Raw genomic sequence first — 18,734 nt, 5'->3', positions numbered from 1 at the left:
GAATATTCATCTGTGCATGTTGTAGTCATGGTGGTATTATAATCTCATTAACGTCCAATCTTTTACTGTAATATGATACCTCTTTGCATGAAGATCTAACAAATCCTCGATAGGAGGTATTTCTGATCGGCCAATCAGCATTGAGGCATCTAAATTCTCGGTAAAAGTGAGCAGTTTGTATCTTGCAAATAGGGAGTCCCGAATGGAATATGAAGAAGGCAATGCTATTATTATATTTCTTGGATTTTTATACATCCTGTCAATTCAGAGCGCCATGGCATCTACGCCCTAAACGGTGTGCTATTGAATGAATATTGAGGTGGTGAAAATATGAAGCTGAATTGCTTCAGAAGGTAGGCATTTGACTCAAGAACCCATGGATGTTTGAAATGGAATTGGATTGTTCAGATCTACATGCAGAGGGAGATGTTGTTTTGGAGTGAACGATCTGATGTAAGTGAGATGAGGTGGTACTATCTATATTTACCTGAGACAACTTGCAGATCTGTGACTCAATCGTCTGGTAGTGTAGCAATGTGGAGAGATGTACAGCTACACTGACAACTGCATTTCATTAGTGAAGCTCCCAATATGTTGGTACATATTTTTGTTGGCCTAAAGCGTGTCTTTCTAGACTATCTATTTGGTGGTAATGGTGGTTCAGGGTTTTATCTTCCAGATTTTTTCAAATTCAGACCAAGCTCACATTGTACAGTCCAGTATTATCACAAATATATGTAAAGGCGACAATTTATGACGGTTTTTAAAATTTTTAAGTTGATTCTATTTTCAATTCAAATGAAGTGATCTTGGTAATGGAGCTGATGATTGGAATAGAAATTATGAGTATTTGTTGGTGTTTAATAAGCTTGAAAAAATAAAGAATTGGTTCTCTGGCAATGGCTTTTGAAAATATATTGGTTTTTTTGGGGGGTGTTTTTTTTTAGGGGGGTTGTCCAAACTAGTATGTAACCAAATAAACAGTTGTGTAACCAAATAAACAGTTGTGTACAATCATCCTTGATGAGTAAAAAGCTGGAATACAGTATTTGACTATCGTCGGACTTGGAATATTCAAGGATTTTTTTTCTTTCTAAAAATGGAAATGAAATGTGCTGTGAACTTTATGATGATGCGGGCGGTGCCTGAGAACCAAGAGCTTTATTTTTTTTAGCCATATAGTACAACTTTCTAGGTCACATGACTACAAGATATTGTTGAAGCTAGCTGAGGCACAATTAACCTGTGAGACAACTACTGCAGTGTTGCTATACATAGTGTATATTTGGTGTACATGCATTTACAGTTGGTCCTGTTTCCCCGTGAAAATCATCAGATGCATGTATTGCTGTTCAGAAAGATAACTCCTTATTTATATTTTGTTTGTTCAGTTGTTTTGGTGTCTTGTCGCACTTATTGTTGTAAATTATGGGTTTTGTGAATGGCCACAACAGTAGACAGACTAGAATATGTCGGTGTAGGCTAAGTTCACTCAGGGCATGGGTGCATGTATTTCAACAGCAGATGTTCATAGAGTGGGAATATTGCTGACCGTCATTACCTTCGGGGAATCCGGGTCAAAATATTTGTCGCCAAATACATGTAGATGTTTGTCGTAAGAGGTGACTAAATGAAGTGGATGGTCAGACTCACCGACTTAGTTGATACATGTCATCATATCCCAATTGCGTAGATCGATGCCAGTGATGTCAATCAATTGATTGTCTGGTCCAGAATCGATTAGTCACAGACAACCATCGTTTGGCTGAAATATTGCTGAGTGCGGCATTAAACAACAAACAAACATACCTAGCTGACCGAGGCATGTCACTCACTTACAATCACTGTCACTTACTTCAAAACACTAAGAATTTCTGTGTTATTTCAATGTAGCAAAACCTTTCTTTTTTGTTTTTGGATGCTGTCATCATTTTCAAACATGACGAGTGTTAATTCTCTCCATGATAATATATTTTAATGTAAGATATTGCTTGAAAACAATGGGAATTATAGTGGGTTATTGTGCACATTACAATATGAGGATAAAGGAAATTTTGCTGAAGAAGTTGGCGTCAAATTTGTTGCACATTTATTTTGTTCACTTTGATTCTGTTGCCTTGTTTCTTTTTCTATCTTCAAGCCATTAGCAGTACATAAATAAACAATTCTGTTTGCTACACTGAAATGACACAGAAAGTTAAGTCAGTGTTCCCGTTTCCAGAAATTACCAGTTTTATCACGGAAAAACTAGGCTTGGACTGGTAATTCATGTGACTGCCAGTCCCTGTGGACCAGCAGATACAGTACCTTATACATATTTGTGGTGAGGGGGGCACGGGTGGCCCAGTCATCTAAGGCGCTGTGATTCGCTGTGCAGAGTTGCGTCCCTTGGGCATGCCAGAAACCTATTATTGTGGGTTCGAATCCCGGTTTGCCCCGATTATGTTTCTAGGTTTGTCAGCACCATACCTGTGCTCGTGGGTTTCACCGAAGTGGTAAACGTCTGAGACCTGCATCACTTCGGGATTTTCCTCCCACATTAAGCTGACACGCTGCGATATAACTAGAAAACTTTTAAAAGCAGCGTTAAACCAAACTCACTCACTCACTCACTCTTTGTGGTGAGCAAAACATCAGGGATATTCATATCAGTAAGTTTTTCGAACAAAGTCAGCTTGTCTGTTACCATCAGGGTTTCCCCTTGTCTATTAGTAGTGCAAGGAAATAACATTTCACTCTGCTTTGAGGTTAAATGTATATATTTGTAGCCACTTAGCCTCGAAATATAAAAAAAACAGGAACTTGTGACTGAACTGTGTGTGAATGACATGCATATCTAACTAAGTCACTTCAGAAATGACGCCATTGCATTGAACATGATGTTGATGGAATTGAAACCATGTAACTTTCATACGTTTTTTATTTGTTGAAAGTTGGGACTGACAAAAATTAGGGGGGACTGGTAATTGTCAGAGTTGCCAGCCCAGCAGGACTGACAGTTTCAAAAGCAAGCGGGAACACTGGCTGTAGTTCTGTGTGGAAATACTTTTTGTCCCATCTTGTATACTTCAAAGGCATTTTATGTTTCTATGGTAGTTGAACATGTTGAAGACCTGCTAAGTCATATTATCCTAACAACCTGTATTAGCATATACATGATATATGAAATAATTATGATGATGCTAGTCTTGCCATTCAATACTCAATTGTAAGATTTTGAAAAGCATTACATAATCATTGTAATCTAAACCACTAACACAGTTAATGTAATACAGACTATGAAACCTTGATACTTCTCTGGAGACGTTGTGACGTCATTATGGCCCTTGTAGGTATTACGATGTTAGCACTCTTCTTGACGAAGGCGACTATGCTTGTTGTAAGAGGCGACTAACGGGATCGGGTGGTCAGGTTGCTGACTTGGTTGATGCATGTCATCGTATACAAATTGCGTGGATTGATGCTCAGGATGTCAATCACTGGATTGTCTGGTCCAGACTTGATTATTTACAGACTGCCGTCATGTAGCTGGAATATTGCTGAGAGCGGGGTTAAACAACAAACAAATCAATTTCTTGGATTGATGCTCGTGATGTCAATCACTGGATTGTCTGGTCCAGACTCGATTATTTACAGACCGCTGTCATAAAGCTGGAATATTGCTGAGAGTGGCGTTAAACAACTAACAAACAATCGTCTTGACTAACTGGTTCCACTGTTGGTTCACCCAGTAACCTTAACATATTTGGCCAACAGGCAGGAGCCACAAAATTGTTGCCACAAATAAGATTGTTTTGGGCGATACAAATTATAATTGCTCTGGTGATGTTAACTTAGACCAAAGCCTAAAGGTCTCAAACCAGCTAAAAAGAAATATACGGCCTAAACAAGTAAAAGTACACTTTTAGTGTGAGAATACATAACCAGAGAACATGATACCCTTACTAAATATTTGTAAATGTTTTAATGTAACAAATTCTTGATGCACATGAAAACTCAGGATTTGTTGCTTTTGTTCCTAATAGGACTACAGGTAGCTCAGATGTTGTAGATAGTGTGTGCTGCTTAACCATCCGTTCAGTAGCTGAACGTGTATCACTGATTCTTGTGGTGCTCTGAACATAATATACATACTAGTGTTGTAGCTTGTGTTGAGTGCAGTTGATGAGTGTCAGTCTTGTTGGTGACTGGACTATTTATTACAAGGCATGTCTGAAATGATACACTGTTGTGCTGACTCACTGGGAATAGGCTACACTTAACTGTTTTCCTGAAACACTGGGGATGGGCTACACTTAACTGTTTTCCTGAAACACTGGGGATAGGCTACACTTAACTGTTTTCCTGAAACACTGGGGATGGGCTACACTTAACTGTTTTCCTGAAACACTGGGGATAGGCTACACTTAACTGTTTTCCTGAAACACTGGGGATGGGCTACACTTAACTGTTTTCCTGAAACACTGGGAAAAGGCTACACTTAACTGTTTTCCTGAAACACTGGGAATAGGCTACACTTAACTGTTTTCCTAAAACACTGGGAATAGGCTACACTTAACTGTTTTCCTGAAACACTGGGGATGGGCTACACTTAGTTTTCCTGAAACACTGGGAATAGGCTACACTTAACTGTTTTCCTGAAACACTGGGAATAGGCTACACTTAACTGTTTTCCTGAAACACTGGGGATGGGCTACACTTAGTTTTCCTGAAACACTGGGAATAGGCTACACTTAACTGTTTTCCTGAAACACTGGGAATAGGCTACACTTAACTGTTTTCCTGAAACACTGGGAATAGGCTTCACTTAACTGTTTTCCTGAAACACTGGGAATAGGCTACACTTAACTGTTTTCCTGAAACACTGGGAATAGGCTACACTTAACTGTTTTCCTGAAACACTGGGAATGGGCTACACTTAACTGTTTTCCTGAAACACTGGGGATGGGCTACACTTAGTTTTCCTGAAACACTGGGGATGGGCTACACTTAGTTTTCCTGAAACACTGGGAATAGGCTACACTTAACTGTTTTCCTGAAACACTGGGAATAGGCTACACGTAATTGTTTTGCTGAAACACTGGGAATAGGCTACACTTAACTGTTTTCCTGAAACACTGGGAATAGGCTACACTTAACTGTTTTCCTGATACACTGGGAATAGGCTACACTTAACTGTTTTCCTGAAACACTGGGAATAGGCTACACTTAACTGTTTTCCTGAAACACTGGGGATGGGCTACACTTAGTTTTCCTGAAACACTGGGAATAGGCTACACTTAACTGTTTTCCTGAAACACTGGGAATAGGCTACACTTAATTGTTTTGCCGAAACACTGGGAATAGGCTTCACTTAACTGTTTTCCTGAAACACTGGGAATAGGCTACACTTAACTGTTTTCCTGAAACACTGGGAATAGGCTACACTTAACTGTTTTCCTGAAACACTGGGAATAGGCTACACTTAACTGTTTTCCTGAAACACTGGGAATAGGCTACACTTAACTGTTTTCCTGAAACACTGGGGATGGGCTACACTTAGTTTTCCTGAAACACTGGGAATAGGCTACACTTAACTGTTTTCCTGAAACACTGGGAATAGGCTACACTTAATTGTTTTGCCGAAACACTGGGAATAGGCTTCACTTAACTGTTTTCCTGAAACACTGGGAATAGGCTACACTTAACTGTTTTCCTGAAACACTGGGAATAGGCTACACTTAACTGTTTTCCTGAAACACTGGGAATGGGCTACACTTAACTGTTTTCCTGAAACACTGGGAATGGGCTACACTTAACTGTTTTCCTGAAACACTGGGGATGGGCTACACTTAGTTTTCCTGAAACACTGGGGATGGGCTACACTTAGTTTTCCTGAAACACTGGGAATAGGCTACACTTAACTGTTTTCCTGAAACACTGGGAATAGGCTACACGTAATTGTTTTGCTGAAACACTGGGAATAGGCTACACTTAACTGTTTTCCTGAAACACTGGGAATGGGCTACACTTAACTGTTTTCCTGAAACACTGGGGATGGGCTACACTTAGTTTTCCTGAAACACTGGGGATGGGCTACACTTAGTTTTCCTGAAACACTGGGAATAGGCTACACTTAACTGTTTTCCTGAAACACTGGGAATAGGCTACACGTAATTGTTTTGCTGAAACACTGGGAATAGGCTACACTTAACTGTTTTCCTGAAACACTGGTAATAGGCTACACTTAGCTGTTTTCCTGAAACACTGGGAATAGGCTACACTTAACTGTTTTCCTGATACACTGGGAATAGGCTACACTTAACTGTTTTCCTGAAACACTGGGAATAGGCTACACTTAACTGTTTTCCTGAAACACTGGGGATGGGCTACACTTAGTTTTCCTGAAACACTGGGAATAGGCTACACTTAACTGTTTTCCTGAAACACTGGGAATAGGCTACACTTAATTGTTTTGCCGAAACACTGGGAATAGGCTTCACTTAACTGTTTTCCTGAAACACTGGGAATAGGCTACACTTAACTGTTTTCCTGAAACACTGGGAATAGGCTACACTTAACTGTTTTCCTGAAACACTGGGAATAGGCTACACTTAACTGTTTTCCTGAAACACTGGGAATAGGCTACACTTGACTGTTTTCCTGAAACACTGGGAATAGGCTACACTTAACTGTTTTCCTGAAACACTGGGAATAAGCTACACTTAACTGTTTTCCTGAAACACTGGGAATAGGCTACACTTAACTGTTTTCCTGAAACACTGGGAATAGGCTACACTTAACTGTTTTCCTGAAACACTGGGAATAAGCTACACTTAACTGTTTTCTTGAAACACTGGGGATGGGCTACACTTAGTTTTCCTGAAACACTGGGAATAGGCTACACTCAACTGTTTTCCTGAAACACTGGGAATAGGCTACACTTAACTGTTTTGCTGAAACACTGGGAATAGGCTTCACTTAACTGTTTTCCTGAAACACTGGGAATAGGCTACACTTAACTGTTTTCCTGAAACACTGGGAATAGGCTACACTTAACTGTTTTCCTGAAACACTGGGAATAGGCTACACTTAACTGTTTTCCTGAAACACTGGGAATAGGCTTCACTTAACTGTTTTGCTGAAACACTGGGAATAGGCTACACTTAACTGTTTACCTGAAACACTGGGAATAGGCTACACTTAACTGTTTTGCTGAAACACTGGGAATAGGCTACACTTAACTGTTTTCCTGAAACACTGGGAATAGGCTACACTTAGCTGTTTTCCTGAAACACTGGGAATAGGCTTCACTTAACTGTTTTCCTGAAACACTGGGAATAGGCTACACTTAACTGTTTTCCTGAAACACTGGGGATGGGCTACACTTAACTGTTTTCCTGAAACACTGGGAATAGGCTACACTTAACTGTTTTCCTGAAACACTGGGAATAAGCTACACTTAACTGTTTTCCTGAAACACTGGGAATAGGCTACACTTAACTGTTTTCCTGAAACACTGGGAATAGGCTACACTTAACTGTTTTCCTGAAACACTGGGAATAGGCTTCACTTAACTGTTTTCCTGAAACACTGGGAATAGGCTACACTTAACTGTTTTCCTGATACACTGGGAATAGGCTACACTTAACTGTTTTCCTGAAACACTGGGAATAGGCTACACTTAACTGTTTTCCTGAAACACTGGGGATGGGCTACACTTAGTTTTCCTGAAACACTGGGAATAGGCTACACTTAACTGTTTTCCTGAAACACTGGGAATAGGCTACACTTAATTGTTTTGCCGAAACACTGGGAATAGGCTTCACTTAACTGTTTTCCTGAAACACTGGGAATAGGCTACACTTAACTGTTTTCCTGAAACACTGGGAATAGGCTACACTTAACTGTTTTCCTGAAACACTGGGAATAGGCTACACTTAACTGTTTTCCTGAAACACTGGGAATAGGCTACACTTGACTGTTTTCCTGAAACACTGGGAATAGGCTACACTTAACTGTTTTCCTGAAACACTGGGAATAAGCTACACTTAACTGTTTTCCTGAAACACTGGGAATAGGCTACACTTAACTGTTTTCCTGAAACACTGGGAATAGGCTACACTTAACTGTTTTCCTGAAACACTGGGAATAAGCTACACTTAACTGTTTTCTTGAAACACTGGGGATGGGCTACACTTAGTTTTCCTGAAACACTGGGAATAGGCTACACTCAACTGTTTTCCTGAAACACTGGGAATAGGCTACACTTAACTGTTTTGCTGAAACACTGGGAATAGGCTTCACTTAACTGTTTTCCTGAAACACTGGGAATAGGCTACACTTAACTGTTTTCCTGAAACACTGGGAATAGGCTACACTTAACTGTTTTCCTGAAACACTGGGAATAGGCTACACTTAACTGTTTTCCTGAAACACTGGGAATAGGCTTCACTTAACTGTTTTGCTGAAACACTGGGAATAGGCTACACTTAACTGTTTACCTGAAACACTGGGAATAGGCTACACTTAACTGTTTTGCTGAAACACTGGGAATAGGCTACACTTAACTGTTTTCCTGAAACACTGGGAATAGGCTACACTTAGCTGTTTTCCTGAAACACTGGGAATAGGCTTCACTTAACTGTTTTCCTGAAACACTGGGAATAGGCTACACTTAACTGTTTTCCTGAAACACTGGGGATGGGCTACACTTAACTGTTTTCCTGAAACACTGGGAATAGGCTACACTTAACTGTTTTCCTGAAACACTGGGAATAAGCTACACTTAACTGTTTTCCTGAAACACTGGGAATAGGCTACACTTAACTGTTTTCCTGAAACACTGGGAATAGGCTACACTTAACTGTTTTCCTGAAACACTGGGAATAGGCTTCACTTAACTGTTTTCCTGAAACACTGGGAATAGGCTACACTTAACTGTTTTCCTGAAACACTGGGGATAGGCTACACTTAACTGTTTTCCTAAAACACTGGGGATGGGCTACACTTAGCTGTTTTCCTGAAACACTGGGAATAGGCTACACTTAGCTGTTTTCCTGAAACACTGGGAATAGGCTACACTTAACTGTTTTCCTGAAACACTGGGAATAGGCTACACTTAACTGTTTACCTGAAACACTGGGAATAGGCTACACTTAGCTGTTTTCCTGAAACACTGGGGATGGGCTACACTTAACTGTTTTCCTAAAACACTGGGAATAGGCTACACTTAACTGTTTTCCTGAAACACTGGGGATGGGCTACACTTAACTGTTTTCCTGAAACACTGGGAATAGACTACACTTAGCTGTTTTCCTGAAACACTGGGGATTGGCTACACTTAGTTTTCCTGAAACACTGGGAATAAGCTACACTTAACTGTTTTCCTGAAACACTGGGAATAGGCTTCACTTAACTGTTTTCCTGAAACACTGGGAATAGGCTACACTTAACTGTTTTGCTGAAACACTTGGAATGTGTTTTCTATTGTTGCGTCCAAGTAATTATATCAGCCTCATGAAATGGGATATGTACAAGTTTTATTTGGAAGATTAACACTGTCACGTGTTCTGAGAAAGTCACATTAAAAAATATGTTAACATTTGTCGGGAGGGGACCCAGTTGTCTAAAGGCACCATGCTTTGCTGTAAAGAGTTGTTTCCCTTTTGGACATCACAAATATTTAATCGTGGGTTCGAATCACGGTCACCCTGATTATGTTTCTAGGTTTGTCAGCACCATACTCACTCTTGTTGGTTTCACCAAAGTGGTAAACGTCTAAAACCTGCATCACTTTGGGCTTTCCTACCATGTCAAGCTGACACACTGTGAAATGACTGTAATACTGTTCAAAGTGGTGTTAATCCGCACTCATTTCAGCAAATACATTTATTTACCTTTTAAGTTGTATAAATGATTTTCTTTTCTATGCAAGTCCTCTATTCAGGCTCTTGTTTAGGTGTGTGTATAATTGTGCTCATAGCTGTTAGCGAAATATTTCATACTCCTTGGTGCAAAATAACAGGATATAACTGTACGTGTTGTAAATTTCACATCAACTTTTATATGAAATTCAGTGTTTTGGATATATTTGTAGAACATTTGTCGGCAAGTTAAGCATCTGTGATCTGTGAGATTTTATATAATTTAAGGTTGTATGAGTGTCGTACTGTTGAGAGGCCATAGCAGCTTATAGAACAGGTTAGTTACCGGTAGTTAGGAGAGTCAAGCTACTCTTTCCTAGTGAAACATCATGGTGTTTACATTATGATATTAGTGGTGTAACGATATGGTAATATAGTATTGTAATATTATTTGTATCCCTAAACGAGACCCACAGCCTCTGTATCACGATACATATGGTACAATACTTTACAAGTCATATTGGTGAAAAAACATGTGAATAATAACAGATTTGTTATTATCATCAGTTAGTTGAACAGTAAATCAGTGATCTTTGTAATAAAAATTCATAAAGAGTTTGGAAGTGTTTGTCATGTCAAAAGTTCTTGAATCAGGCTTGTGATTCACCTGCAAAAAGAAAGAATATCAACTTATGAAATAAATGTACTGTATCGGGATATGAGGCGTATCACACACATAGTATATGGATAAGTATCGCGTGCCCACCATATCGTTACAACTCTATATAATATGCATATGACAGTTTTGACATTGTATCGATGTCAGAGTACAACAAACTTCATGTATCTATGACCTTTTGTGAGTTGTAGTATTTTAATGGCATTGCTGTTCAAACGGTTAAATTCACATAAACTGGGAATACCAAGAAGAAATGAAAATTAATCTTTCTTCATCAATTTCACTCTAACTAATTAGAAATGTACAAGGGTTGATTGCTAAGTTCTTGGACTCACATAGAAGGAACTGCGAAACAGGGAAATCTGTTGTGGACATTCCATAATGTCATAAATATAGAATACTAAACGAGCTCCCGTGTAATACCAATTTTATGAAATGAGTGAGTTTCATAAAATTGGTTTTACACGGGAGCGAGTTTAGTATTTTATTTATTACTTGCCATTTACAACGTTTTTAGAATTATACTCTTGAGTATGAATAGGCTAGCTGACACCTACACGATCCACGGCATAGTCCAATTGAGTTTAACAGAATAATACTCCAAACACGTCAAAAGTTGAAAGGTATGAATTTAATACCATACAACGGTCCACCTTTAGAATTCACAAAATTATCGTAGGGCTAAGACTATCGCAACTCACATACTTTAACTTAGACCTAACGACTGTCGTTGCGCTACAATACGATCGCCTTGTGGAACGGGCCTTGTACCTCAAACTTTACAATAACGTCACAATACCCGATGACGTAATTTGTGGAATTTTGTTGCAAGACCCATCGGCGAAACAATGCCATGTGACGTCACCTAGCAACAAGGTTGCTGGGGTCATCGAGTGTGCATAAGCTCCTCTCAGTGATCTATCAACTCCACACGCAATGTCTTTGAATAAGCCAAGCGATGTTGAGAGCTTTTTAATATTTGTTCGTGAACCGTGTTCTGAGAGTACATAAGCACGCGTTTTGGTATTACACAATGTGTAATACAGCTGTATGTTTATTAAACGGGTGATCTCTTCACGGGCAAGTAATAAAAGAAGATCCACAATATAAAACTTGAGTCAATTCAGCAAATTATTTTGCTGTGAAAAGTCAGTAAAATATACGGGTCGGTGATCTTCGGAAAATGGACAAACTCGGGGAACATGCAGTGGTTATGAACTTTTACTATTGTTCAAATGCATTGTATTAGTGGTATAAGTATGTTTCATTGTGGCATATGATAGGGCAGCCTCCCCATGAACATCAATTATCTTGGGTGATTGACCCTGAAGGGTTTAGTACTTGAGGCCTGCTCAAATCTCAGTTTTGTCTGTGTTAGTGCTGAGTAAGGGGGCTGTGGGGTGGCCTGGTGGCTAAAGCGTTCGCTTATCATGATGAAGACCCGGGTTCGATTCCCCACATGGGTACAATGTGTGAAGCCTATTCCTGGTATCCCCAGCCGTGATATATCTGGCATATTACTAAAAGCAGCATAAAACAATACTCCCTTGCTAATGCATAGGGTACCTCAGTCGACATCTATTATCAGAAAGTCACTTGACGGAAGCACGCCAATTGTGAAAGATAACTCAGGACAGTAATAATGTCACAAGTAAGTATAACCACAACCTAGATATGCCAGGCTCAATACTTTCTGATATCCCCTTGTATGTTGTCTGCAAACAGATTATAAACAACAAAGCCTTCCTTGAAGAAAGTACATATGTAGCAACAAGAATACTAAGAATCCTGCACCTTTTACAGCGTAAGCATTTATTTTGCTCACAAAATCCACTGACCCAAACAATGTCATGCCAACTGAAAAAATAATAATATTGAGCTGTATTTTTCGATTTAATGTTTTTTTTCCGACCAACCTAAGCTACTGGTAAGCAAAAATGTGTAAACCATGAACTAAATAGTGTGGGAAAAGCTCCTAGTCCCAGGATATCCTTGCATCATGATGTTTGTGAGTGAGGGCCTTTGGATGAAGCACTGTGGGAGAAGGTTCAACTTGAAACATCATTCCTTGGGATGTGAGAGTGCTTTGTGTAAATAAACTCACTTTCAGATACTTCGTGTTGTGGTTTGTCAGTTTCAGCTCACTGGACTGAAAGTCAAATGAGCTTATCATGTGGCTTGCTTGTCCTTCGTCCATTGTAAATTCCTCTTCAAGACCACTGCACCATGCTTTTCCTCACTAATGATGAATTTGTTAAATCCCATTTTCAATCAATTTATGATCATTTATACACAGCCAATTTTATTTCAAATATAATGAAATGTTAGTAGTGGTACTCAACACGTTACATTTTTGGCAATATCATAAATGTGATCTTTTAGGTTTGACCATGCTCTTACATCATCTTCTGTATTTATGGAAAAAATATTTGGATATCAAATCTGACAGCAAACATTTGTTAAGTGGCAGTGTTCTGTGACAGTTTAAACTGTTGACTACATACCGGTATGTAGGTGAGCTACAGTGCTGTGGCAACAGTTTAGAGCATGTTCTGTACTTGAGTGGAGTCTGGGTATCAATTGTACCCTGAATGTAAGTTTTATAGTTCTAGCCCACTGAGATATACAGTGCAATTTAACATGGATACCAGACCCTGAAGACCTTGGCAGAGAATAGGTCTTCAGCAACCCATGCTTGTCGGAAGAGGCGACTAATGGGGCCGGGTGGTCACGCTCACTGACTTGGTTGATGCATGGCATTGTATCCCAATGGCGTAGATTGATGCTCATGATGTCAATCACTGGATTGTCTGGTGCAGACTTGATTATTTACAGACCACTGTCATACAGCTGGAATATTGCTGCGTGCAGCGTTAAGCATCAAACAAACAAAGCTTGGCGGATAACATGTCATCATGCCCTGATTGCAAGTATTGTTACTCATGCTTTCAGTCACTGGTTCGTCTTGTACAGACTAGGTCATTTGCAGGCTGCCGTGATACAACTTAAATATTGCTGACAGTGGCTTTTAATAAAACATAATTATTCACTCTCTGTTCATGTACCCCTTTGGGAGGTGGGGTGGCCTATTGTTTGCTCATCAAACCGAATACCCAGGTTCGATTCCCACATGGGTACAGTGTGTGAAGCCCATTTTTGGTGTCCCCCCGCCATGATTTTGCTGAAAATATTGCTAAAGTGGCGTAAAACCATACTCACTCACTCATGGTCCCCGTCGGGATTCTGGGTTAGAGCTTGGTCCCTGGTCACCTTTGTTGGCTGTGCAACCATGTGAATTGGGCAGTCAGGCCCTGTGACTTGGTTGATGGTGTGTCATTGTATTCACAATATCGATCGACCCGTGAAGATCCGGGGTAGAATAGGTCTTCAGCAACCCATGCCTGCCGTAAAAAGCAACTATGCTTGTCATAAGAGGCAACTAACGGGATCAGGTGGTCAGGCTCGCTGACTAGGTTGATGCATGTCATCGATCTCAATTGTATGATTCGATGCTCATAACGTCAATCACTGGATTGTCTGGTCCAGACTTGATTATTTACAGAACACTGTCATATAGCTGGAATATTGCTGGGTGCGGCGTTAAACAACAGAAACAACCTCTGTTCATGTACTGTAAATAACAAGAAGGCTGCAGATTATATATGGTGTTTATTTGGAACCAGATTAGTAACAGTCTTAACTAACTGGTATAATTCTGCATATTATCTCATTGAAGATGGAATTATCCCACTAATACAAGTATATGGTTATATGGGCAGAGACATCACACAGGACACAGGAATGGCACATTTTGAGAAAACATGGCACCATCATCACTTAAAATAACAATAACAATTATATCCATAACAACTTACTGTGAGTGAGTTTAACACTGCTTTGAACAGTTATTCCAGTTATATCATGATGTGTCAGCCCGAATTGATGCAGATCTCAGACGTTTACCAATTTGGTGAAACCCACGAGCAGGCTTATGGTGCAGACAAACCTAGAAACATAATCGGGGCAAACAAGGATTCAAACCCACGATCATTGGTTGCTGATGTGCCAAAGGGATGCAACTCTGTACAGCGAATTGCAGCGCCTTAGACGACTGGACCACCTGTGCCCCCAACAATTTATGGACTACAGAGTTCATACACTATTAGCCGGACAAGTTTCCATGACACTTCCAGATTATTATTCCAGTTTTCAATGATGATACATCAACAAAAATGGCAACAAAATATCAAACTTTGGAAGGTGTTAACTCATAATAACATGTTCATGGCTGATGGTTGAGTGGATACAACTCAAAAGAAGCTATATCTGGAGGGTTTTCAAGTGTACCACAGGGCACGGGGTCATGACACATTATCTATAGTCATAAGAGTGAGTGAGTGAGTTGGGTTTAATGCCGCTTTTAACAGTATTCCAGTTATATCATGGCGTGTCAGCTTGATGTGGGAGGAAAGCCCGAAGTGATGCAGGTCTCAGACGTTTACTTCTTTGGTGAAACCCACGAGCATGGGTATGGTGCTGACAAACCTAGAAACATAACTGGGGCGAACCGGGATTTGAACCAACAATCCTAGGTTTCTGGCGTGCCCAAGGGAGACAACTCTGCACAGCGAATCGCAGTGCCTTAGACGACTGGGCCACCCATGCCCCCTATAGTCATATGAAAGAATCTGATGTTCTTTTACTTCTTTTGATTAGTATTTCACCAGAAAAAAGTCACTGGTATAAAAGATTACTTTTCCAAGACTTAATAACAATATTCTTTTTTCCCAAACTATTCCAGGCCTGGGAAACTCAAACTAAAATTCCAGGAATTTTCCAGGATTTCACGACTTGTAAGAACATAACTATATAGGGCTGGGATGGGTAATTCGGGGCAGGTGGGTCCTGAGTAGGACCCGGTCCCCACAGGACTACCCACACCCGTGGTTAGTCACGTGATATATAGTTTAATGACAAAAACTCACTATAGCTCAGTGGTTACACTACAAGTCGCTAATGTTCGCATTTCTTTCTGACGATGCACACATTCCTTTTGACTTGTACATGTTTGAATAAAGATAAAGCTTCAGTCAACTTCAGTGAATGCATGATCTGATTATTTGATTCATGTATCTAAAACCAGGGCTGCGGTAAAACAATTACCAATCAGACATTTTGTTCCCTACTCTTGAGACTTGCAGTGGGTACCCGGGTAGGGTCGGTTAATAGGGGGTCGGGTACCAGGGTAGTAAATTTGGACTCGTCCCAGCCCTAGAACTATACATCACATATCAGCTCAGTAGATTGTACTGCTCTTATCTTCAGTCCTGCTGTTCAACATAGGGGAATTTATAGCAAGACGCAGACTCTAAGACAACTTAACAGCTTATTTCAATAAAACAAACTAACAATCACATCTTCTTTAGCAATCACAGAAACAGTACCATTCACACTTGATAACACAATGAGGCTAAAATAGAAAAAATGTGACTCGTGACGGAAACTCTGGTAGGACAGGATTTCCTTTTCTTTCTTTTGGTCTTGTCTTTCATCCAGGTACATGATTGCTTACGCCAGTTTTGTAAAACATCGCTGCCTGAAAACACTTATTGTAAGCCTTGACCCTGCAACATTAGGATCCTTTGAAAGTGCATTCTAAAATTAGTCTCCTCAATGGAGCGGTTTAACCTCACTTTGAACAATATTTCAGTTATATCACGGCACATCAGCTTGATGAAGCAGGTCTTAGATGTTTACCACTTTGAGCATGGGTATGCTGCTGTTTGCTTGTATAATGCCACACTCAGCAATATTCCAGCTATATGACTGGTCTGTAAATAATCAAGTCTGGACCTGACAATCCAGTGAACGATTTTGTGAGCAACAATATACACTTTCTGTACAAGGACACGCTATTAACCAAGTCACTGAGCCTGACCACCTGATCCATTTGGTCGCCTCGTATGACCAGCACAGGTTGCTGGGGATCGACTTGTTCTAACCCGGACTCCCCACAGGGATTGTGGATGGTAATTGTATTAGTATAACAGAAGTGAGTGAGTGAGTGAGTTGGGTTTAACGCCGCTTTTAACAGTATTCCAGTTATATCGTGGCGTGTCAGCTTAATGTGTGAGGAAAGCCCGAAGTGATGCAGGTCTGATGTTTACCACTTCGGTGAAACCCACGAGCACGGGTATGGTGCTGACAAACCTAGAAATATAATCAGGGCGAACCGGGATTCGAACCCACGATCATAGGTTTCTGGCGTGCCCAACGGACGCAACTCTGCACAGCGAATCGCAGCGCTTTAGACGACTGGGCCGCCCGTGCCCCCGTATAACAGAAGTGAACATTGGAATTTCATGTGTAAATATAAATAATGTTACCTTATATAATCCATGCACTGCAGACTGACTAGAGCTTGATTGCATACTTGTTGGTAAACTATTAAAAGTAACTACAAATAGCATTATCATACCTTCGTGTCAGAATGATGAGATCTGATTGGTCTACGTGATCTTGATAAAATACTTTATATCCCGCCTTAGAGGGAAATAAATTTCTCAGAGGGAGGATAAATATCTTATACCCCGCCACGAGCAAGACAGGCTGCATGTGGATTTCTAGAAGGTGGAATAAATCCCTTTTACCCTACTTCGAAGCAAAAAGCCGCACACTTTTTTCTGAGTCAATGAAAGTCACGTGACAAAGCACAAGTTAACCATCTCAAACAAACAGCTGTTTCCTATCAATTTTGAATTTGTTTTAATTCTTTTACAATGTCATACTTAAACGTGTCAGTAAGATAAATTTGTTGTAGCAGTATCACTCGGGGTATATGGGGTTTATGCGTCCCTCTGGCTCATGGTATAAAACCTAATGCTGGAGGCCAAAAAAACCAAGTACCTATGTGATCCTGCTACACCTTATATAAATAGGGACCTCATAATAAACATGGGATATAAGGGACGGTCCCAGTACAACTCAGGGATATGAACAAACATGCGTATCTTTGTCCAGCTTTCAGGATAATATGAAAAATATTCTGTTCAGCATTTGATAAGGATGTCCAGCTACATTGATACAATAAAAAAACTTGAGAGCAAATCCCTCTCCTCACCGCTGACCTGTACTCTTGGTTGTCTTTGCATTTTCACTTTCACGAATGGTGTGATGTGCATGATATGCAACTCAATCAGGATAATCAGCTACGTCATTCTATTTAAATGTACACTTGACATATTATGATTATCATTTTTGTGTATCATGGAAAGTATCCCTTTCAAAAGTGGAGTACTATAGAATAATGCAATGCACATTAAGTATGACAACGGGATGGGTTAACTGCAGGCCCATGCAGACCTTAACAAAAAATCCCACAAGGGCATACAAGTACTATTCATTCACGGAAGCTGTTTTTACCCTCCATCCTATTTCGGTCAGCTCAAAAATGGATCATTTTTTACTTCTTTTACCCAAAAATCCTAATGGAATATATGATTAAAAAAACATACATGTAAATTGCGTAAAACCCTATGCTCAGTTAATTCTTAATAAAAATATATATTCATCATTAAAACCACAATGGTAAAATGTGGAAATCAATTAATTCAGTCATAAACTTGGAAAATAGTATTTGTATGTCTGACATCTTGTGGATTAACATTGAATGACGATTTCATTTACATATTAAGCATTAGCCTCTGATGCTAAATCGTTTCCATTTTCCTCCTTGAGAGGAAGTTTCTCGTGAAGATATTGCAATTTCCCTTGTGCGAAGTCTGCGACAGTCTCCCCTGAACCTGACAGCAGCCATTTTGTAGTCAGCAGGCCCTCGATGCCCACAGGGCCCCGAGCATGGATACGTGATGTGCTGATACCTACCTCGGCCCCTGAAACAACGAGAGAAATTTTGTTTGTTTGTTGTTCAACACAAAATTCAGCTATATAATAGCAGCCTGTAAATATTCCAGTCTGGACCAGACAATCCAGTGATTAATATCATGAGCATCAATCGACACAATTAGGATACAATGACATGCATCAACCAAGTCAGCGACCCTGACCACTCGATCCTGTTAGTTGCCTCTTACGACAAACATGGTTCCTGAAGATCATTTTTAAAAGCAGGTCTTTATGGGAACAAGCAGCATCACTTACACTTGACTTACATAGGACTTCATTGCAGGATAACGCAGGATAATGTCTCT

The 18,734-nt window shown here is 40.0% G+C and overlaps 1 protein-coding gene across 2 annotated transcripts in view; it reads right to left on the bottom strand.

Moving 5' to 3' along the window:
- Positions 1-17,579: 17,579 nt before the first annotated feature.
- The window catches only part of LOC124142052 (delta-1-pyrroline-5-carboxylate synthase-like), a 56,150-nt gene continuing 54,995 nt past the window's right edge, over positions 17,580-18,734 (bottom strand). For both annotated transcript variants that reach the window (XM_048390086.1, XM_048390087.1), the window contains exon 14: positions 17,580-18,416. In XM_048390086.1, coding sequence (XP_048246043.1) covers positions 18,214-18,416 — 203 coding nt within the window. In that variant the 3' untranslated portion in view covers positions 17,580-18,213. The remainder of the gene's footprint in view (positions 18,417-18,734) is intronic.

The sequence above is a fragment of the Haliotis rufescens genome, unplaced genomic scaffold (genome assembly GCF_023055435.1).
Source record: "Haliotis rufescens isolate VD_foot unplaced genomic scaffold, xgHalRufe1.0.p SCAF_81, whole genome shotgun sequence".
Lineage (NCBI taxonomy): Eukaryota > Metazoa > Mollusca > Gastropoda > Lepetellida > Haliotidae > Haliotis > Haliotis rufescens.
Note: the sequence above shows the minus strand (reverse complement) of the source record. Positions and strands in the feature narration are given on the sequence as shown.